General features: G+C 40.9%; 3 protein-coding genes across 8 annotated transcripts; 2 read left to right on the forward strand and 1 right to left on the reverse strand.

Moving 5' to 3' along the window:
• Positions 1–60: 60 nt before the first annotated feature.
• LOC111070772 lies at positions 61–11,544 on the forward strand. 2 transcript variants are annotated; one of them, XM_022361648.2, is made up of 9 exons: positions 61–173; positions 912–1,013; positions 5,043–5,328; positions 7,754–7,938; positions 8,169–8,334; positions 8,416–8,751; positions 8,810–8,877; positions 9,433–10,053; positions 10,226–11,544. In XM_022361648.2, exons 1-9 carry the CDS (start codon positions 144–146, stop codon positions 10,835–10,837), a joined length of 2,406 nt encoding a protein of 801 aa, XP_022217340.1. In that variant the 5' UTR covers positions 61–143; the 3' UTR covers positions 10,838–11,544. The 2 variants fall into 2 exon arrangements, with proteins under 2 accessions (XP_022217340.1, XP_022217341.1); XM_022361649.2 differs by having other exon boundaries at positions 912–989; positions 10,226–11,543.
• Positions 11,427–20,497, reverse strand: LOC111070768 (host cell factor). Of its 5 annotated transcripts, none has more exons than XM_022361633.2 (13): positions 20,411–20,497; positions 19,606–20,034; positions 19,208–19,517; positions 18,937–19,148; positions 18,677–18,865; positions 15,900–16,045; positions 14,522–15,802; positions 13,268–14,440; positions 12,959–13,205; positions 12,724–12,896; positions 12,390–12,659; positions 11,963–12,326; positions 11,427–11,883 (listed from the first exon to the last, which is right to left on the reverse strand). In XM_022361633.2, exons 2-13 carry the CDS (start codon positions 19,913–19,915, stop codon positions 11,738–11,740), a joined length of 4,821 nt encoding a protein of 1,606 aa, XP_022217325.2. In that variant the 5' UTR covers positions 19,916–20,034; positions 20,411–20,497; the 3' UTR covers positions 11,427–11,737. The 5 variants fall into 5 exon arrangements, with proteins under 5 accessions (XP_022217325.2, XP_022217321.2, XP_022217324.2 ...); XM_022361629.2 differs by having other exon boundaries at positions 15,894–16,045; XM_022361632.2 differs by having other exon boundaries at positions 15,894–16,045; positions 19,606–20,016; positions 20,411–20,475.
• A 1,632-nt stretch (positions 20,498–22,129) lies between these two features.
• LOC111070774 (G/T mismatch-specific thymine DNA glycosylase-like) lies at positions 22,130–23,260 on the forward strand. Its single transcript, XM_022361652.2, has 3 exons — positions 22,130–22,383; positions 22,462–22,824; positions 22,964–23,260. Exons 1-3 carry the CDS (start codon positions 22,321–22,323, stop codon positions 23,159–23,161), a joined length of 624 nt encoding a protein of 207 aa, XP_022217344.2. The 5' UTR covers positions 22,130–22,320; the 3' UTR covers positions 23,162–23,260.
• Positions 23,261–23,375: the final 115 nt, after the last annotated feature.

The raw sequence follows: 23,375 nt of genomic DNA on the forward strand, positions 1-23,375 counted from the left end.
AATATGGAAAAACGTGCGCGACTCTGAAACTCAACAAAAAGAAAAAAATTAAGAATTAACAAAGAGGAGCTGAGTGTTGTATTCGTTCCGTTTTGTTTCGTTTCGTTTTACGATCGGCTAACTTGATCGGTATCGTTTACACAATGACACTTGACTATGAAGAGGAGCACGATGTAATTTTTAATTTTCAATTGAAACCTAACTTTTCAAAATTGATATTAAACCTACGCGATTTTATTCGTTGGCGATTGGAAGTTTTCTTTATTTAGCTCATGGTGTTTTTTTATTACTTAGTTTAAACCACCTTTCATAGATAACGGGTTATTTTATTTTATTTAACAAATTTAAAATGGCATTTCCCATATTCTCCTCTGGCCAACTCGATACGATTCGCAAAATGGAACCTGTCGATCTGTTTATATACATATGAATTTACTATTAATTATATTATTGGCATGGAGACATTGACAGAGACATACACACATAAATAAATATTTACTCACATATGAAAATCTTTTTATTTTTCTTTCCAATAAACGTCAAACCCCCTGGGGGAAAATATTGTAAGATATTTATATGGTTAAGGAAATGCTTCGATTACAAGAAGAGCTTTCAAAACATTTAATTACTTTGAATCCAAACTTGTTTTCTCATATCTACATGTAGATAGTATTGTAGATATTATGTACTGTTCGACAATATTTGGAAGACAACTACGAAGCCTCATGCTCTTGCCAAAGGATTTTATTTATTTTGTATCCTTTGTAAATTAAAACTAAATGATAATAATTTAATTACATGAAAATATGTACTTTCATACACACATACATATGTATATACGTACATATGCACGCATTATTATTACTATGAACATTTATTTGTAATTTTGTAAACTTTTTGTACCGTTGCAGCTTCAGCTATCCCGGTCGAGCAGCGCAGCCGCGATCAGTGAACGCACCCTTGAAGAATGTTGGTCAACCCTGCAACGAGTGAGTTGGCATCTGTTCCGTTGTGTATAGTACTCTTCCTCGTCAAAGACACAAACACAACAATTGTACCACCACAACACCAACACAACACTTCTCAGATTAGAACACATTCCACACACACACACAATCAAACAATTAACATTAGCAAAACTTATGTAGCTCGAAGTAAGAAGCGCTAATCTGGACCGCTTAGAAGAAGTACTAGCACCTTTTTTTGTGATTCCGATACGCTTCAATAATGAACTGTGCACACATAAAATGTGACATTAATTAACGTAAGATTTGTATTCCTATGTTTTTTATTAGTTTAAATTCTAGCCTAAGTTTTACTTTCCTCTATAAAAACTGGTAGCAAAAAAGCTGCCGGTAACACTTAAATTGTTAGCAATAAACTTTTTATTTCTTGACAATATTTCAATGTTTTACTTTAGTTTACATTCAATTGGTTTCATTTTAATTTCTTATAGTACTTTGATTATACAGGCGCCGCTCACACAGGCCCTCATCTCATGTCAAATCGGATGATGACTTTTTTATTGGATTACTAATACATATTGCTCAACAGACCAGTATTACTATTGCTGTATCAGCGTTTTGAGATATGCACTTACGATGGTTGTCGATTTCTTTCAAGACAATTTAACGTATCAACATACATTTGCTATAAATATGTATTCTTTCATCGAATTCAAAATCACAGATAAAGAATTGCATTTTTATTTCCATATTATGACCCCCTTTTAAAGAGTTTTATTTATGGAAATTAGCAGAGCATTATCAGCACAATGAGAGACGGTACATTTTGGTACATTGTACATATGTACACACTCGTATGTATGGCGAGCTGTTTAATTTTTAATGGCCCTAAAAATCATGTCTTGCCTTAGTCCTCGATGATAAATAGTACATCTTCTATTTGGACGAAAATAATTTGAAATAAACTTACATGCATGTATGTATTCTGTACCAGCTTTAAAAAATCAAAAATTAATATATGCATATGAGTCATATTAAAAATTGAAAAGCTTATACAGGAATATTTTTGCTTTCGAAGACGCAGATGCCCTTAGAAAAAATCCCATGAATGCTTACCATATACTATATTGTACTATGCGTGGCCTTGAGTTACTGTGATAGACTATGTACTTTATGGCCGTGAATGGGAAATTGGAAAATTCTTCAAATTTTCAAGGGTGTCGACCCATATGTACATATGAATGTAGACATACACATTTACTGTAGTTAAGGAAAACGGCATTAATTTTTTATTGTCCTACCCCCAATACCGACAATTTCTTTTCTTATAGAACTGCTACCCTGACACCACCCCACACATTTTTTGCAACCATTTTTATTTCATTCAGTTTACCTTCGACCAACAGGGGGAAACACGGTTACCGCCTCCTGCTACCCCTAAGGTATAGGGAATGACGGTATAGGCTTGTAAATGCATTATGTATACTACCCCTGCTAGTAGGTCCATCCCTCAGTGACTGTGTATTGAATTGGGGTCGAGGACTTAAATGAAGAAACGGCAAAAATATAACATTTAAGGAATGAAACTAAAAAAACTAAAAAAACCTAAACTATAAACATGGAAGTGTAAACTCTTTCTATTTGCCGGGAGATAGAAACATTTTAATTGTTCTAAAATTTTCCTGCAAGCGCTTCAGGTTCAGTACTCGCAGTCAGTTATTTAGGTATTGTACGAATTTTTGTTAGACTTTTTTAAACTTTCATATACACATGTATGTATGAACGAGTATGTATGTATGTTCCATCGCCTCGAATACAGAGTAACGTTTTTCGTGAGAATTTTTTTGTATATATGCACAGAATATGCACATAAATATGTACATATGTATGCATTTATATATATACACAATCTATTTGCTATTCCCCTTTATTCACATCTTCTGGCTCGCGTCCAGGTCCAGTCCACCTCACACTATTCCACGCACACACACAGATGCCGAGGACCCACACAGAAACGCCCCGCCATGCCGTGCTGGACCTGTTCTTCTATCGCACTCGCCTCGCCTGGCGTGGCCTCGCCTCTCCTCGCCGTTTATTATCGCAATCTCATTTGCCGGCGATTCGCAAACTGCTGTTGGCTGGTTCTGGACACAGTAGAGAGTCCTGTAGAGTTCGTTCGCCATTTTTATGCGATTCAAGACGAAGCGAAGGGGCAAAGACGCCTGTAGTTGTGTCCGCCTCTATCTGTTCCTGTGCATGTACGACTACTCACCAAAGCCAAATGAATAAAAAGTGCAGTCTGTCTCGGCCAAAAACGAGTGGTTGTGGCGAAACGACGGAGGTTGTTACCGCCGTTACCAGTGAAAACAAAACATCGGCCACATGGCCAACCAACCAGAGAGCGTCGTACGCAAGCAGGCCTCGCCTCGCCTCGCCCCTCGCTATCACTCTGCACCTACTTACCTCTTGGAGAACAACGGCCGGTATCGGTATCGGACTTGGTATCGTTCTCCGGTTGGACTTCTTTTCTGTTCTTTACTTTTTATACCCGTACTCGAAGAGTTAAGGGGTATATTCGATTTGTGGTAAAAGTGGATGTCTATAACGCATATACACATCAGCATCAACAGCCGAGTCGATATAGCTATGTCTGTCTGTCTGTCCGTCTGTCCGTCTTGTTTTTCGCCTAGTTCTCAGATACTATTAGAGCAAGAGCAACCTATCCCTTGCAGCGCCGCAGCGCTACTCATTCTATCTCTCGCTCACACACACTCTGCCTCGTGCAGGGTTCGACCTCTGGCGGAGGATATGTAGAAACTACATTGTAGATGTAGCAAAAATATGTAAACAGATACAAATTTAAAATTCCACATAAATCATAAGCTCACATATGTATGTACATACAATGTAAATAATGACTGAGTACGGGAATAAAAGTTGAGTCGCGGCAACAGATGCGACCCATAACGTTCCTCCTCGTTTACCTTTATTTTTTTGGGCTTCTGACCAGATGCATAAATAGCCGAGAGGTCGTTTCTGTGTCTTCTTAAACTAGTCCAGCCCCCCCCCCCTCAGTTCGACTCCCATAGCATGTGTAAATCATCAGTAAATAATTGTTAACATTATTATTATTAATATAAAAATATAGTCCAGCTACTTGGGAATAAAAACCAAGCTCTATTATTCTTGATTTGACGAAATCATATCAGATCGGTATTTGGGTCATACGATCGATTAAGAACAGGGGTCGGTAAAGGCGCTGCTGCTGCGATGCCGCTCACGTACACGTGTATTACAGTGGTAGGCACCAATGTTGTTCCGTTGTTCCTGCTGTTCCGGACACAATCGCACTGCAAAACATGTGATTGTGTGCGTGCCGACCACTGATTTAGAGGGTATCTAAAATTTCGGCCCGAAGCTGAATATTCTTTCATGTTCTATTTGCTTTTGGATTTTTTTGGCCCCAATGAAAATTTGTTAAAAATCAGCAATTATGGCGGCCTCGCAAGGTGAGCAGCACCGATTTCTAGATTTTGTATTTCTAGATCACCTATGATATGACCAATGATAGCATTGTTTATTTACCTTTTATAGTTTTGACTTTTTTCTTTATTCTCGATTTGAACAAAAAGGTGAACTTTTGCTGACATGTTTTTCACTTGTACAACATGCAACGATACACATTTTTATAAAAATCGCTTTAAAACAAAAAAGTTTGTACATATGTATATGTATATCACACGGGAACAAAAAATGCGAAAATGTAGTCGAGATAATCTATCTATAAATGGAACCGGTAGAGCCCCCCGCGGAGACAGTTTTCCCATGGAGGTGGTGGGGACCAAATGTTTAACCTTCCCTAATTACTGGATATACTATATGTACTCGCACCTACATACATATGTTCATATGTAAACACATATGTATTCAAAATGTGCATAAAACCGGAACAAGTTTGAGATTTAGTGAACTAATAACACTACTCTGTTGAGGCAGGTTGGGAAGTGCAAAGCCTTCCTGGCTTTTATTATCAACTGACTCTGTTACTCTGTTTCAACGTGTTACTTGCAATTTCAGCTTTTTATGCACAAAAGCGCCATGCAGCAAATACAACAACAAATTCCTCGCGTCGGACTGGCGACGCACGGAGTTACCGGCACGCCTAACTTGGCTGGCAATGCTACACCCGGAACGGACACCAAGCCACACCAGTGCCAACAGTGCATGAAGAGTTTTTCCAGCAATCACCAGCTCGTTCAGCACATCCGTGTCCACACTGGAGAAAAGCCGTACAAATGCTCTTACTGTGATCGTAGATTTAAGCAGCTGTCCCATGTCCAACAGCACACGCGTTTGCACACAGGTAAGTTTAGACTTATTCATGTACGTAGTAAAAGTATGTATTTATGTATGTACGTATGGAATCATCGTAGTGAACGCAGAAGCCTAGATCCGTTTCCGTTTAATCGATTCCATTCCATCCGTCTGTCCGTCCGTCCGTGTTGTTTGTCGTCTAGATTTCAGAGACTATAAGAGCTAGAGCAACCAAATTTTCCCACTCTTAAAAGTGTATTTCAAAATTTCGCTCCGCCTCCTTCCGCCACCACAATGTTCATTTGCTACCCCCACCTCCTCCAGCAAGAGGCCACGCTACCTATTCTCCTTCTCGCTCGCACACATTTTGCCCTATGCAGTGCGCGACCTTTCGCAGATATGTAGAATATACATTGTAGATGTAGATGACAGATGTAGCAAAAAAAAATGAAAAAATATAAAATTTTTAAAATTCTACATAAAGCATAAGCTCACATATACATATATATATACTGACTGACTACGGGTATAAAAGTAGAGTCGCGTCCACAGAAGCGACTCACCCGTTCCTTCTGTTTTTCTTTCGCAATTTATATTTTTCTTATTATGTGCTTATTCCTTCTTGATTTGATCTTATCTTCTTCATTCTAATTGTAATTACAAAGCTGATGAAAAATGCTTAGTGCTCGTTCTTGATTAATTAAAAACGGCCGCCAGCCTCAGTCCGAGCCCCAGACTCATAATTTCATAGGCACTCAGTCGTCTGCTGCCAACTGCTACTGCCATGGGTCACTGTCTCCCTCTCACCAGTTGGCGTTGGCGTTGCCGCTGTCCCTATCTCATGGACCTTCAAGTTCGTATTCGTATTCGTATCCGTGTATCCTGCGTTCGGCAAATATTTTTTAAGGCTGGCAACACCCATTTCCAAATGCAAATGCCAATGACAAAGATAATTAAATAAACTTTGAGTGCTTTTCGAGCAGCCCGTTTTGCGACAGAAGACAGCTGTGAAGAATGAATAGGTCTAGGAATATGAGTTCACGCCAGGTCGCGGCGAAACAACAACTGAAATTATTCAACGTCATTAGCTGCATTCAATGTCATTTGATAGACCCAGACCCAGAGCTATTCAAGTGCCACCGTATTCCGTTCTGCTCAACCAAATTATATCACACCTGATTGCAACTTTACAATTGCCTGATTTTTTTATTTTGCGTTTTTTCATATATATTTTTTGTGAAAATACGTAAAAAAAATAAAATACGCTTTAATTATAAACCAGTTTGCGCCCTGCCACGATAACGGCAGCATAGCGACAGCAGCAGGGAACGGAAACGGCAACGGCAACCTCTGCGATGATGTCGCATTTTACCTCTTTATGAAGGACGGTTGCCGGTATCCTGCCTGGGCCGCTGTGTTGGTCTTGGTCCTGGGGTAATTAGACAATAGTGTCTCAGGCGTTTCTTAAAGGTTAAGCAGGCGCAAATAAAAAACATCATTGCTAACAAGCGCGACATATAATGGATAGCGAGCCATTAAGTGGCCAAAAGCCGCAAAGCGAAGTTCCAAGCTAGTCAAGCCAAGCTCCATCGCATATTTAAAGGCGTTTAAAGTGACAGGTCAAATGAAGTGGCGCTAAGGCAGCGACTACGTGCCGCAAGGTGTGAACACTGCTGCAATTTCTGCTCTCGTTGCCGCTGGCCTTACTCCGAAGAGTGTGGGCCTGTGTTATGTCTGACGGTGTCTCGACGGTGACCGCATCTTCATCTACACGACTGCACTTTGTAACTATTTATTTGTGTTTAATGCTACTGGAAAGCAAAGTGACTCTAAGTAGCTTAAACGTTTTAGACTTCAGGTTCTCAGTCCCCGGACGGCCGTGGCCTATCCCTGTCCCGTCCCTGGCGCTGTCCCTGTCGCTGACCCCCACTTTGTATTTAATTGCGCGTTCAAATGAAATTAATTTTGCTTTAAATCTAAAATGCGTAATTTCCGGAGAAGTGCAACTTTTTAAAAAGCTTCCCAGTTGCACTGTTTCGGTTGGGCACCAAAGGGATTTTCATCACGGTCTAGACGTCATTTTCGAGAGCTTGCTGTTTAATCTCGTTAAAATGAAGTCAATCAGTCAATTACGCGCCTTCAGCTATTTTGGCGACCTCTCCGGGCAGTATTAAATTAAGGCCACACATTTTTTTTTAACTAAAATCTTTTTTCCCTTTGAAACTTGGGTTTGAGGATAATTAGAATATTTATTTTTAGTTATTATGATTACTCATCAGTATCTGAATTAGTACTTCAAGGATACATCTATGTACATATCTAAGTACTAGTATGTAAGTACTACTTAGTGTGTGATTAGCAGCCAGTAAGCGTAGCTAATAATGCGAACACTATCTACATGATTATATAACTAATAGACTGATCTTAGACTGACGGTTAGAATATTTAAAGATTTATTAAACACACAATTGCAGGAGAACGCCCCTACAAATGCCACCTGCCCGACTGTGGTCGAGCCTTCATACAGCTCTCCAATCTGCAACAACATCTCCGAAATCATGACGCCCAAGTGGAACGTGCCAAGAATCGTCCGTTTCACTGTAATATTTGTGGAAAGGGGTTCGCCACTGAGTCCAGTCTGCGGACGCACACATCCAAAGTGAGTTCTGATCCAATAATACAATAGTTAAGATTGACCCAATCACAACTACAACAATAACTACATTTTTCACTCTCATTTACGGTGTCGTCCGTGTGGCATTCTATTATTTTTTTCTATCTTTCGACATCGACATCGATTTCGCTATCGATCTCATCTGTCCTTTTAATGTGCACGTGTCAAACATCATCACAACCAACAAACCAACAAATGCCGCATAATACTGACAGGAGCTACAGCTGCATCTTGGTGTCTTGCAGCAGCATGCGGCACTCATCGGTGGTCCCAATGCAACATCCTGTCCGGTGTGCCACAAGCTCTTTCTTGGTACCGAGGCGCTCATGGACCATATGAAACACGTTCATGAAGAAAAAAGCCCAGCACCAAGTGGAACAGGTAAGATACAAAAGAGCAGACCATGAAATTTCGAGTTTGAATAGTTGTAACATAAGTTCAAAATCACCCCAATCCCCGCAGCCGCATCGCATTTTAGTGAGATCATAAACTGTGCGGGTGGCAACGGAAATGATAGTGTAAGTGGGAGCGGACCAATTGGCTCACAATGTACATCCGAGTCCACCTGTGCGAGGATACCGACACATCCCCCAACTGGGAGTGGACCAAGCCTCAGCGACAGCTACCTGGGAAAACGAAGAACTGCCAATCATCCATGTCCAGTCTGTGGCAAGCATTACGTCAACGAAGGCTCTCTGCGAAAGCATCTGGCTTGCCACGCCGAGACCTCCCAGCTCCCAAACAGCCTTCGCATGTGGCCCTGTAGTGTGTGCCAGGCTGTTTTCACACATGAAAACGGTAGTAGAGCTAATAGTTTCCAAAGCAGGCCTTTTAATCATTTTGTAACCTCCCACAGGCCTTCTTACCCATATGGAGTCGATGCGTATGGATCCCAAGCATCAGTTCGCAGCTCAATACGTCTTGGTATGTTACGAATAACAACCAAACCCAATTAAAATCTTAAATTTACTGTACATACTGCTAACCCTGATCTTTGGGCCACCACTGGTCTGGGCTTCTAAAGGAAGCTTCTATACTTAAAAATCTTTAGAAATGCCATTTATACCCGGAGTTAATATTATTGTTGGTATCGAATCAGGTCCAGACAGCATATTTCTTTCTGAAGATAATTCAACCAAACCCAACAAGTTTCGTTATCGATTCGGCCAAATAAAATCAAAATCGGACAGATAGGAGTGGCGGTTGAAAAATAAGTCTTTGTGAGAAAATAAATTTAGTTACCAAAAATAATTCAACTGAACGTTAGAAATTGAATTTGTTAGCAAGTATATTCCAAAGCTTAACAGCGAAAGCTGTTCTTTATAGTCAAGCTAAAAACTCGCAGCATCAACAACTCCTTCTATAGGAACGTTCAATATGCAGGGGCTAAAATGAGGCTATTATTTCAGAAAATCTTTCCGCATTTTTACTGGTATAATAATAACATACATATGTATATATTTAAATATTCAACTTTAGTCCCGAGCTGCAGCAGAGCAACGAGAGCGCGAGAGCATACTAGCGGCAACAATAGCCGCCGGCAGCGCAGGTGCTGTCAGCGCAATTGGAGTTGGAGAGGCGAGAAACGTACTGCCTATGGGTGTGACAAACTCAGGAGGATCCAACTCAAAGTGTCCGTCACCATCAGCAAACTCGGAATGTTCTTCGAACGGACGACTCTCGTCGTCATCAACCTCCGATCAAGATCAAGACCACGATCACGATCACGGCCTGAGTGAAAACGAGAACAGTAGCCACAACAATATCAGCAGCACAAATAACAACACCCTTTGCACGAACAACAACAACTGCAATTCCAGCAAAATGAACCATGAGCTGCGTCTTCCCAACTCCAGCCAATACAGTATGGATACCGGGCTGCACGTCGCCAATCGAATGTCACTTATGGCAGCAGCAGCCGCAGCTGTAGCAGCATCCCGACCCCAGGAGGGAGTTGATTGTTCGAATGTCCCCAGTGCGGCCGTCCAAGCTGCTGTGGTTAACCTTGCCGCTGCTATGCGTATGAACAATCCCAACAATGCTACTACCGCACTTGTTGGACACTCTGCGCATTCCCATTCCCTCCAGCACCAACAGCATGTAAGAGATGGTAACTGAAATTAGAGATTAGCGAAGCTGACATGCAGTTGCAATTGCTACTAAATCGAAATTTGAAAATCAAATCTTAAATTTGTGACTTTCGCTCATCTCTTTTTTTGATTTTTTTTATAAAAACGAATCGTAATATTTTTTGTTTTGGTCCTCTTTGCAGCTCGGCGAACATTCTTTGCCACACCATCAGCACCCTCACCATCTTCAGCAGCAGCAGCAGCAGACACCACAGCACCATCATCAGCAGTTGTCACATTTGTTAGGGCACGGGCACTCTCATCCTGGGAACAATTCCCATTCTCGCCGTTCGCCGAATATAAATGTGCCGAGCTTGCAGATGCAAAACGAGTCATCAGCTAACGCATCGTCCGTTGCAATGAACATGAACGTAAGCATGATGCGTGGCTCCCTAGAACCAGACTCAACTTTGGGAGGAATGAATGCGATAGAGGCCCTCCATCATCAGCAACAGCATCATCACCAGGCGTCAACTTACTCACAGCATGCAGTGGCTCCTAGTACTCAGCAAGCCCATTCACAACACAGTCACCACCATCCAGAAACCGCTCTCCGCATGCACCAGCAGGCCGAAGCAATTCTGCGCTCCCATGAGGCGGCATTCCGTTTGGCTGCCAGTACTGGCGTCAAAAGCGAGTCAGAACAGCAACAGCCCAATGGTGGTAATGGTAATGGTAATGCCAGTGTCAACAGTAACGAACAGCATCGATTTTCGACACATCAGCAAGAGCAACAAGTACCGCCGAGCTCATGAAGCTTGGCGGTGATGGAGCCCAGTAGGATAGGTACAGATAAAAATACAGAATCAAGTACAACGATTTCGTAATTGCGTCGATTGCAGCAATTAAAATAGGATTAAATATATGTACACATATATATATGTATGTGCAAACTTCTATGAATATACTATACCATAAATGAGGTACATATTTCAATATGTAAATGCGATTACGTTTGTATGTACTTACAGCAATGCCCGTAAGTCAGTGTGCAATATTATATGGATCGTCACTTATCGGAACCAGATTAGAAATCATGTAAAAAATCCTTTGTGTTATGTTTACGTTTATAAGATTAAAGAAATAAATCACTTGTAAATGAATTTGCTTGGACTCGAGGGAGCTCAAGTTCGGATCTCATATATGGAGCACTAGGTTGCCATGTATAATATACATCTTGCATGAAGAGAGCTATATCCAATATTCGGAATTCCTGCCAGGAACATAATTACGTCACTGAAAATTAACGTTCCCTAAACTTAATCTTTGGTTCCTACACTGAGTATATATGTATAATTCCTATGATATAGGTCGGACAAAAGAAGTTGCATTTAAAATTAGTTCTGAAAATTCGTTTTATATAATTAATATTTCATCAATTCTCATTTTATCGTTTTCTTGCTCGAGGTTAATCAATGAACATCTTATATAGCAAGTGCTTAAGATCTATACACATCAGAAAAAGGTCATATATTCACACCGACGTCAATGCTCTATTCGAGCACTCAAATATATACATATATATATATTTGAAATGGGCTCGATTTTAATTTGTATTTTTTGCGGCGGAGGCAGTTGTAATTACTGTGAATCTTAATGGTGACACATCCCTTTATTTCTAGACCTATATCTATAGACTATAGCTAATTAGATGATCAATCCTGCAAGCCACCGCTACGTCCACGCTTTTGAGGTGAACAGTACGAATTAGCCGGGCTACCAGTGCCACTAAAAGTCTTGTCCTGAGCCCGCTTTAAGTTTAGCGTGTTTGCGGGCGTCTGTAGTTTAGTTGTAGCAGGATCTACAAGAAGTTTTAATAAACATTTTAGAGTACCATTTATGGGTACATATTAAAAGAAACTATTTAAATCTTTAATTACCCTGCAGCCACCTAACTTGCGTCGCTGGTCCGTAACCCTTTTGGTTGCGCGCCGCAATCCGGAATATAATAGCTGGCTTATTCGAGCAATCTACATGTGCGTTAGAAAGCGAGGCGTTCGGCACTGTGCACTGATTGGCTGCACCTACATATACTCGCACAAAAGCCAGTTGTGGCGACGCCAATGCCTTGTCCTTTGTCGTGGGCTTTACAGCAAGGTATACCGAGTACTCGACTATCTCTTTTGTTTTTTGTGCTGGAGGCGGCTCCCATGTTAAATGAGCGCCCTCCTTAACGTCCTTTGAAATCTTTATTGCCGATGGGGCACCTGGGAAGCCGGGCAAACAGGTTTTAAAACTGGATATCTGTAAAGAGATAAATTTGGTAATAGATAAAAGTAAAATTCAATCAATCAAATTTAAACAAACCTCTCCCCATTCGCCACGGCCACATGAATTAATAGCAGCCAACCGAAAGCGATAAGCTGTTCCTGGATCTAAGCTGATGCGTGGAAATTGATTAAAGTCCGGCAAGTTATCGACATCTAAGCTTTCAAGAATACCATCATTGAAATACTTTGAGTCAATATAGCTGGTAACTGTATGCGAGAGGTCCTTGAATACCCCGACTGTTTGCCATTTCTCGTTTTCGTTGTGTGAGGTGTTTTGCGCTGGAGGGGTGGTGGCGTTTTGTTGATCCTAAAAGCAGACGAAGTAAAATAATAAAAAGGGATTGCTATAAAGCACTTTTCAAGGTACAAACATTGGTTTGTGGATTATCAGTAGTTGCATTTCCTATCTGTGCTAGTGAGCCGCTACCCGATCGTTCGAACAAACTTTTCACCGCTTGACTAGAGTTCGCCGAAGCGGTAGCATCTGCCGTGGCTGCTTGCATTACAGCTGCTGAAGCTAATGCCTCCAAATGTGAGCCATCCACTAAAACAAGAAAATAACACGAATATCAAACTGTGCCCTGTCATTGCCGAATGGGTACAAACCATTTTGGTGTTGATGAGGTTTATGAGGTATGGCTATAGGCATTGATCCTGCACCAAAATCACCATCCGTATCTCGAGTTCCATCGTCTCCCACTCCACGAGTAGTGGAAATGGTTGGATCCTTTCCGACTCCTGCGCTCCCCAAAACTAAAGCCTCTCCAGCTTTTATGTTTGTTAGTATAGTGGCGGCTTCAGTCTCAGACGTTGTTGGCCGGCTGCAGGTACTGTCCGAGGATGAAGGCTTGGCCTATGAAAATAATAAAGGTAATGAGAAACACCGTCATATACACATCAGTAAACACTGCTTACCATAAACTCAATGCAATTCATCTTCTCTTCCCCGGATTCAGCGCTATTAACACTTTTAATGCTTTCCGCTGGTGTCTCCTTGGTATCAGTAGTGCTGCTGACGCCGGTTATATCTTCAACAGTGCCCACTTGTTGGTCAGTTATTCTTTGATTGTGATCGCTTGAGCCACTTGCAGATGACTGGCCATCAGAATGGCCTGACGCTGAAGCTGACGTTGATGTGGCATTGTCGTCATTTACTCCCTCTTCAGATCTCCCTTCGGCTTCATGTGTAGGATGCTTTTGTAATAGATCGCCAGCACCATCCAACTGCTCTATTATATCGTCCATAGGATCAGTTTCCGTTATATTCGCAATCGGACTGCTCTTATCGGCTACGGCCTCCTTCTGTACCTGCACCTGTGCCGACTGCACAATCTTGGCTGGCACACTCTTGGTCGTCAAAGTCAGGGCACGTGAACTGCCACCGGCATTAAAAATGTTAACGAAGCTTTTTCTGGCGCTAAGTGTGGTGGTAGAACCAACGTTGGTCGCACTTGTCCCTGGCAAAACTACTAGTTTATTTGAGTTACTGCTAGATCCAGGAATTCCAGAATTCGTGCTCATTACAGTGACTGGTTTGCCACCTATATATAGTGCCGTCTTTTGCTGTAGAGGAGAGCTACTCAGTTTTTGTCCAGTCGCCACTGATGTGGATGATGATAAGTTGCGTATCATTTTGACGCCACTCTGGTTGGATATCACCGCTCGTTGACCACCAACCGCCTGCAGGGTACTAGTGGTGGTCGACGTGGAGCCCACTATACTAACTATGCTTGCTCCCGTTCCTGTCCCGGCCGTGCTCATCACAGTGCTGGCAGGAACGGTTCGCAGATTGCCGCCTGTGGTGACAATAATGATCTGCTGGTTGCCCAGCTGCGTTCCCTGCTTGTTTGTTATAACGAAAGCAGGTTTTCCGCCCATTACATTTGGCGTCACCTTGCCCATCTGCAGAATGTTTGAATTCTTCATGATTAATTTGCCGCCACTAGTCATTGCATGTGGTGAAACAAGCTTCAGAACGTTGCCAGATACAATAGGTTTATGATGCTGGCTCCCAGGCGGCGTCGGTCCTGCTAATGATGAAACTGCTGAGCCAGCCGAAGACACCGACTTTTGTGTTCCAGAAGTAATCTTTAAAAATAAAGCATGATAAAAGCATTTCAGTTCCAAGTGTTGCGCTTTTTGTGGCTCTTGCACACGCGTCCTTCTTACCTGAATCTGGGCGGAGCCGGCGGACAACTGCTGATTTGTAATCGAAAGACCCTGTGAAGTAGCTCCTTTGGCTATATTAAAGTTCATTTTGGGCAGCGTCTGTACGGTCATGCCACCACCGCTTGTCTTAACAAACTGCAGCTGCACATTTGGAGCCAGGGTTAGCGGCTTTTGGATAAAGTACTGCTTGCCACCTATTGACGTTGTCGCCTGTCCTGTGTGCTGCGTTTGAACAGCAGTGCTCGGCAGTGCTGTTTTTATAATATTAGTTGCGGTGCCTCCCCCAGTGCTATGTGTGGATGCTAGACGCAGTGTCTGGGATGCAGTTACGCTGGGTACGAGGCGTAGGCTGCCACTTGAAGCCGAAGAACTGAGCACAACGTTCGATGCCATTGAACCAGACACGCGCACAGCCAAAGTGTCCCCGCCAGTTCCTACTGCTGTTGTGGTTGTGGAACATGTCCGTGAAGGGACTAGACTGGAGCGAAACTTTTGCAGCATGCCACTGCTACTACTAGTGGTTGCAACATTACCCCCGACAGAAACTGCAGTACTGCTGATTATGGATATCTGCGGTTGTACACCGATCGTCGATGTTGGCAGGGTAAAAGAAGTTCCGGCCACAGCTGTGACAGGCTTCACTTGAAATTGGGTGTTTGTCGATGACGATTGTACAATGTCAGTGAATCCCACGCTCGCCAGTACAGATGCGGTCTTAGCCGCAGTTGTTGGTGGTTGCACGACGGCTTCGGATAGGCTAGCTGCGCCCGGACTCTTTTCAAATTTCGATGAAGCAGCAGCAGCTTCGACTAACAATCGAGATATCGGTTTCATTTGCAATTGTGTGTTTGGTGATGCAGATTGCGATATGTCCGTGAAACTAACACTTCCCAATACAGATGCAGGCTTCGTCGTAGCTGCTGCTGCCTGAACGGTTGCTTCGGATGCACTTGCCGCCCCCGCCGCATGATGCAGCACTGAAATCTGACTCTTTTCGAACTTTAACGCAGCTTCCATTCCAACTGAAGGTGTAATTTCCGAGCCATTTGCTGGTGGGGCTACTGTAGACGTTGTTCCATATTGCACCAGACTTTGAGCTGATTGCTTCGAGCTTGGATTTGCTGCTTGCTCTATTTTCTGAATCTGCAACACATAGGCCGCTGCGAAGGTAGTTGCAGTCCAAGATAGCTCAAGGGCATGTGTGGATGCGCGCACAAGTGCCACTTTAACTGCATAAAGAGGTTTCGTCACCTCCAGATACCAGAGGTCTTTGCAGCAAACCTATGCACGAGAGTACATTGAGTTGAATATGAATTAATATTATATTCGGACTTAACAAGTTTCTTAAAAGTTTAACAGGAGAATATCTCACCCTAACCTGGTTGTTCCATGCTTTGCGGTAGCCATCCCGTCCTGACCACACATACAGGCGACTTTGGATACCCACTGCACAGTGACCGGCACGAGCCCGGGGTACGTTTTCTTCCACAGTATCCAAGGTGACATTGTCCCAGGTCATAGTGTCTATAAGTAAATGTATTAATAAATTAATTAAAGGGCATATAAAAAGACAGTCAGACTGAAATAGCACGATTATTATTATTAGGAAAAATCATTTCCTAGCTTCAAAGGCTGGTAGATAAATTGTAATATTTGGACGTATCTACGTCCGTCATCCAAAAATGGATGGATCAATGGAGTAGAGTACCATACGAATTTGTGTTTTCAGAAATCATCCCTAATTTTTAAATTATAGCCACCAATTCTTCTCTTTAAGATCCCCCAAAGGTTATAGTGGGAGACAAACATTTTTTTTGTAAAAACTTCAAACATACTGACTAAGTACGGGTTTAAAAATATTATCCGAGAATACAATGCCTGACCACCTCAATTGGATTTTTCCTTCGAACAATTAAATTTTTTGTTCTCATTTAAAATTTTTGAAGTGACTTTATGATTGGTATCCGTATCCTTGCCATTAAAGCCACCGCCTTTGGCCGACGTTGAATAGTTCGAACCAAAATATCATTTGCACAAGGTTATGGCACCTCTGATCCTATCTCAACATAATTTTTTAATTAAATTAACTTACTGAAAAAAATTTAGGTCTTGTTATTATTTTTTCGTTCAGTCAAAATTACGGAAAAAGAGTTACATACGTAAATTTAAAATAAATTTAAATACGTAAATTTGAATTTGTTTTAACTACAAGAAAAAAGAAAAATTAGAATCGACTAACATTTGCGAAAACCAGCGACTAGAGAAGTGTTTGTATGTACATACGAGGGTGGGCTGACAAGTAATCGGCCATACAAATAGAACACATTTCTAATCACCCATAAATATTTTATTAGTTTTTTTTATCAGCTGATTGCCTAAAAAGTTTCAGTTAGTTTTGTCAACCGAGGTTTGGCGGGAGTTTGAGCATGGTAACTTTTGCATTTGAAGACAAAATGGAACAAAGTGAATTTTGTGTGATTATTAGGCATTATTTTTGACGGAAAAAATACCACTGAAACCAAGGAAAACAAAGGATTGAAACTGAAACCAGGAAAGCCAAGGATTGATACATAAATACTATGGGATCTGTTCTTCGTCGATATCAAAGGTAAAAAAAAGGTGTTACTCTTTTTCGTTGTACCCGTACAAGCACAAAACAATGCCGCACATCCTTGACGCCCAGTTGAGGTCCTATTCAAAAAAAAAAAGGAACTTGAAATTTTACGATATGGTGTTGGATGGTCGGAGATTGAAATTGCAAGAGATTCTGAAAACCATAGGCTCAGTGGGTTCACCTTTGAATGATCACTTGGATAGGAAAAGCTTTCCGTAATATGGCTGCCGCGGATAGGCCGTGGATTCACCACAACACACCAGAGACCAAAGTAAAACAGACAGTTGCGAATATTATGCCAACTTATTGGATCAATTTAATGAGGATTTGAAAAAGAAATGACCGTATTTGGCCCAGAAAAAATCTTTCAACAAGAACAATGCAAGGGCAAACACATGTGCAGTTTCCATTGCGAAAGTCCATGAATTAGGCTTCCAATTGCTCCCTTACCCAACCAGTTATCTGGATTTAGTCCCTACTGACTATTTCTTGCTTCCAAACCTGTAGAAACCAGGCGGAAAGAGATTTGAGTCCAATGATGAAGTCATCTCACAAAAAATGGCTATTTTGAGGACCTTTACAAATGCTATTTTTTCTTTGGTAGCCCTCTTCCGAGGGCTCCAAACATTTAACCAATTTCTTTGCGCATGGATGTCGATCACAAGCAGCCGAATTATTGCATTTTAACAAAGCTTCGTTATTTGAACTAATTGCAATACATTCGCCAGTCTTGAAGTCCAACGTAACGACAGAGCTTATTTTAGCGTAGGAGTCCGTACGTTCGTTTTTTTCTCAATATAAGTCACGGCAGTTTGGAAATGCTCATTTCCAATATATTTTTAAGATCTTACAAGTATGGCTTAAGCACAAGCGTGCTCAACTTTCATATTTTTAGTGCGGAACAATTATTACGGGGTCCTTACCGCCTACGAAAACTAAATATTAAATAAAATATATTTTATCGGCCGGTACCAAAAGATCCACGGAACGATACCTGTCCGCGGACCGGGAATTCGAGAGTACTGTCTCAAGGGACCGTATAACCTGGGTAATTTTGGAGACGCTTTCCCCCACATTTCTACATAGGGCCATAGGGACCATAGAAATAGTCGTATTAAAGAGAAAAAAAACTATATTGTATAATTTGTATAGACTTGCAGACGGTCCTGGCGTAACCTTACAAAAAAATGAAATAGGTTTTGGACATGGGTTACAAAATTGCAAAACTAGTGTTCAAGACCAGTTAAAATTCAATCCAAAATATTAAGAAAATATTCTTTATTCATAATTTCATCGATTTTAATCAATGGGCCAACATTCCCGTAAGCTAAAATTTTTTTTCAAATTAGGGTGTTTAGCTGTTTTTACAAAACTCATTCAGATTTAGTTAAATTGGACCATACATAGAATCGGTAGTGTTTCCACAAAAAATCAACAAGCTGCAGTTTTGGTTTTCATGCAAAAAGCTGTATAAAAATCGGTTGACTATAACTAGGTTGCCTGCTCATGCAGGGCTTAAGTATTTAGTATTATTTACATACCCAAATCAAGGACCGCAAGCGTATTTGTACATTTCCATTCGCGCTCCGTTGTCGACTTGGAATCATTAATTACCAAGGGAACCCATCCGCCAAAAACATACATTTTGTTGGCAATCATTGTTGAGCTATGTAATGAGCGCGGTAGTGGCGCTTGTCCTAGTGTGCGTGGTTTGGACCAAGTCATTGAATCTAAAGATAAATAGTTGAAACGATTCCATGAGAACCCTTGGGCAATTGCTAATAAAGTGAAGGGTTATTACCAGTATCGAGCAGCCATAAGTCTCCCAAACGACAGCCACTCATTCCTCCATAAATTAATAGGTTCAATTTTCCAGTGCTTTTACTGGAAAAGGAAATTCCGGTGTGGGATTCGCGAGGTGGTGGACTGTCGCCATATGTTTTTGGTATAATCCATTTACCATTGTGACTGTGAACTCCCCGTGTGTCCAGTATGTACAAATCATTCAAGTATCTGGTCAAATACAAAACAATTTGTTACAGAGTCCACAGGTTAGGGAAACTATTATTTACTTTGGAATATTGTTTTTTGGGTCGTCAGATTCATTTGCAAGTCCACCAAAGAGAAAAATCTTTTCGCCAACCATTGTGAAACTGTGCCCCAAGCGTGGACAAGGTGATAAGCCGTTGTCCGGAGATTCAGGGTACATTTTTCTCCACTCCCACTTGGTCGCTTGGAGCTCATAAAGCTCGTTTGAGTACTTTCCGTATTCAATCATTCCACCGAAAACAAACATCCGAGTTCCCTCAACAACAAAACCATAAGCAGCGCATCCATTAGGGACATCTCCTTTGAGCACTGGCACGTACCATTGATTCGTAACTGTAATGTGAGCATAGACACGACAGGAAAGTTTTAATGATATAATGCTTAAATATGTTTTTAAACTATGTTAACAGACTCAAAATACCTGTGTTGTAAACATGCAATTCGTCAACGATTCCTTCATTTCCACCGCCGAAGACAACCATAAGCTCCTTTATGTTTATGGCACGATGCCCGTGTCTCGGACGCGGCTGTGGTCCTGTCGGATTGAGAACACGTTTCCAACGAAAGCCAGACAAGTTAGTCGCCGCACTGCTTTCCTCTAAACTTTCCTCTGTATCCATATCATTGGGTGTTAGGCCCTCCGAATGTAATATCTGCTCCTTGCTCAGATCTTCGGATGTAGCTATAGCTACTCCTCCTTTGGTTGGCCCCGCGAAATCTAAACTCTCCATGTTATGGTGTTATTTCACACTTTACACTAGACAATTCCAATAATTTTAGAATGCAAACGAATCAAGGATTCATTCTTTTTCATAAAAAACCGCGTATTCAACTGAAAATAGTCCAAAACCTATCAAAAATATGCATTTTATAAAAATAATATCAATCAAATTATTTTCTGTATATATATGCATATGTCTTGTATATGTATATTAATAAATATTATCCAAAATTTAAGTAGTTACTTGGCTTGGTTCTTGTAGGTATTTTTCCAAAGACGACAAATACCAAAATATTTGATATACACCGAAAGCAACTATATGCGCTACAATCTATTTGCGCCTGGCAATGCTGCGAATGGACGCTTCACACTTGGCCGTTCATATTTTATGTGCGAACTGTTTACATATCACTTGCTTCATTTTTCAATCATCCAGTCTTCTTACCGAGTTCTTGATTGCACCGATGCTAGTGAAGCATAGCTTATTTTAATACAAATTACTCACTCTATTTCGAATGTGCAAAAAAATGCCGAACATACACCATACAACCATACAACGAAGCACTAGCGATGTGAGTATATTTGATACATCGATATTTAAAAAAATATATTTTTGTCAAAAATATCCCACCACACAACGAAGCACTAGCGATGTGAATATTTTTGATACATCGATATTTAAAAAAATATATTTTTATCAAAAATATCACTATTAGTATAAATAATTTTTTAATATATTTTTAGTATTCTTCCTAACTAAAATATAATATAATGATTTTACTATATACATACATTCTCTCGGAAACCGGTAAGACTTAACGAATCATTATTTTGATTATAAACGTTCTCTTTTCATTCTGCGTCGCTGCGGTCACTTCCTTCTCTTTCTTCCAGAGTGGAAAACTTCTATTTCAGCGACTACACTACCTACCGATTAGATTCTAGTGACTAGTACTCAGATAAAAAGAAAAAAGACCATTCATTTCAATCAAATATAATTTGTAGACGCTGTGAAGCTGAAGGCCGACAACTCACAGACAGAAATGCAATCAACACGTTTTTTATCTCCTTATAAATTAACACAATGAGAACGGGGTATACAAAAATTCAAAATAATATCCATATTCCGTATTCATTCGACTGCCTTAATTAGATACAAATCGTCTTCATTATTGCCGTTTTGTAGCAAGCTTTTCGAGTGTTTGCATCCAGCGTTTTCTTCGGTTATACATTCTTGCATGCTTTTATACAAAATTTACACTGCGTATTTAATTTATTTTAAAGCCCAGTACCCAGATCAGGAAAAATTGTTGCTGGCAAAAAGTGCCTTATGATTTGGTAGCTCAGTCAGCTGCGATTTGTTTGTATTCCAACCGACCATCCATATCTGTGATGGTTTGTAGGATTTTGCCGTTTCGAAAGTGTCCGAGATATTTTACCATCGATCTTGGGATGTTCCTAATCCACACGTTTCTATGCGATATTTAGTCGATAGTTTTCAAGTGTGACCATAATAGCCCTCTGCACTGACCCCTTCCCAGCTACGATTCACACTGGCATCCATGAAAAACAGCTGATGCACACAATTTGGTGAGGTGGAAAATTTGTTTAATTGTAAAATTAAAATTAAAAGTCATAATTTAGCAATGGTTATGAATGTAATAACGTTGCTGAGGCAAACATTGACTAAGAGGAGATATTAGTATCGTGTTAAAAACCCCAAAGTCAGCAAGGTCGTGGTCGTTTGTGACTGCTTCTAATAAATCCAATGAATTGCATTTGAAAATTTTCGAATAAATATAACATAGAATCGTGGGAATCAGGAACATCCCAGATGGATGGTGGAATAACTGGGAAATTTTCAGAACTGAACTCATAACTCTTCGAGTACGGGTATAAAAAATATTCGGGTGTGTAGTTATATAAAATGCCCACTTGTCGACAATGGGTTAACTTAAACGTTTTCTGTCTATGATCGGAAATCTGATTCCTCGATTTTGATATTCGGCTTAATATTGATGAACTATTTTTCTACAAGATTGGCTCCTTTTAAGGGCTCCCTTTTATTGGATTGTTTCTAAAATAATGTTTAATTTAAACAAAAAGATGTGCCGAATTGTTGCATACTTTGAATACTGAAAAATCAAAAACGATACCAAAAGATTTTAAGTATATCTTTAAATATTTATACTTTCGTTTTAAGCATGCATACATCAACTTATTTCGTGCCGGTGGGGCTGGGACTCTTATATTATTAAGTTAATTATACACCGCCAGTATTTGGGCGAATTTTCGAAGTAAATGGCCCCCGTTACAAACATTAACCAAAATTAGGGCGCCTCAATCAAAGAGGGCTACTGGCGATTCACTACTGGGAATGAAGGCCAAGGCAAGGTGCACGACAGATTTAATGGCATGTCCGAGGCCCTTAAAAGGACAATTCCAAACCATCTATGTGATAACCTCGATATCGTTATAGTGAGTTGTAAATTTCGGATAAAATGCGATCACCCTATTTCCCAAACCAAGTCTATGATAGAGACTAACATTTGGCAGGTCGGTATAAGCCCTGGTCTCTTTGCGGCATACAAGGGACATCACTACGCTGGACCCGGAAATCGTTTCTGGAAGTGCCTGTACTTGGCTGAACTCACGCAGGAGCAAATGAGCGCGGATGAGGATCACAAGCTGCTTAATCACGGCATTGGCTTTACAAATATGGTGGCGCGTGCCACAAAAGGCTCGGCTGACTTGACCAGAAAAGAAATCAAGGAGGGAAGCCGAATTTTGCTCGAAAAACGGCAAAGATTCCGCCCCAAAGTTGCCGTTTTCAATGGCAAACTGATATTCGAGGTCTTCTCGGGTAAAAAGGAATTTCACTTTGGTCGTCAACCTGATCGTGTCGATGGCACTGACACTGTGAGTTATTATCTACCTACTATAGACTAACGACTGTACATTAGGATCTGATTTAAATGTCCATTCAATTTGTTTATTACTTTCCTATTGAATTTCCTGTACTCAAACACTTTTAATTATTCAATTCATTTTATTGCAGTACATTTGGGTGATGCCCTCATCATCAGCACGATGCGCTCAGCTGCCACGCGCCGCAGATAAAGTTCCCTACTATGCGGCGCTAAAGAAGTTTCGTGACTTTCTGAATGGTCTTATACCCAACATTGATGAGTCGGAGTGCGTATTCACAGATCAGCGCATACGTCAATGCAGTGAGCAGCAGCAGCAGCACATATAAGACCTATTGTGCCATCTCCTAACAATGTAAATGAACGTGGAACGTTTGCATATACTGGCGGTGATAATACCATAAGAAATGTTCCAAACACCACTACCATTGGGGAAAACAGCTATTTGTTTGGACATCAGAAGACCCAAGAAGGTGAAGGGGTAAGAGATGACTGACCCTTCCACGGGAAGCAAAGTCACAATGAATAGTCAACAAATGGTCA

This window comes from Drosophila obscura, unplaced genomic scaffold (assembly GCF_018151105.1).
Source record: "Drosophila obscura isolate BZ-5 IFL unplaced genomic scaffold, ASM1815110v1 contig_187, whole genome shotgun sequence".
Classification (NCBI taxonomy): Eukaryota; Metazoa; Arthropoda; class Insecta; order Diptera; family Drosophilidae; genus Drosophila; species Drosophila obscura.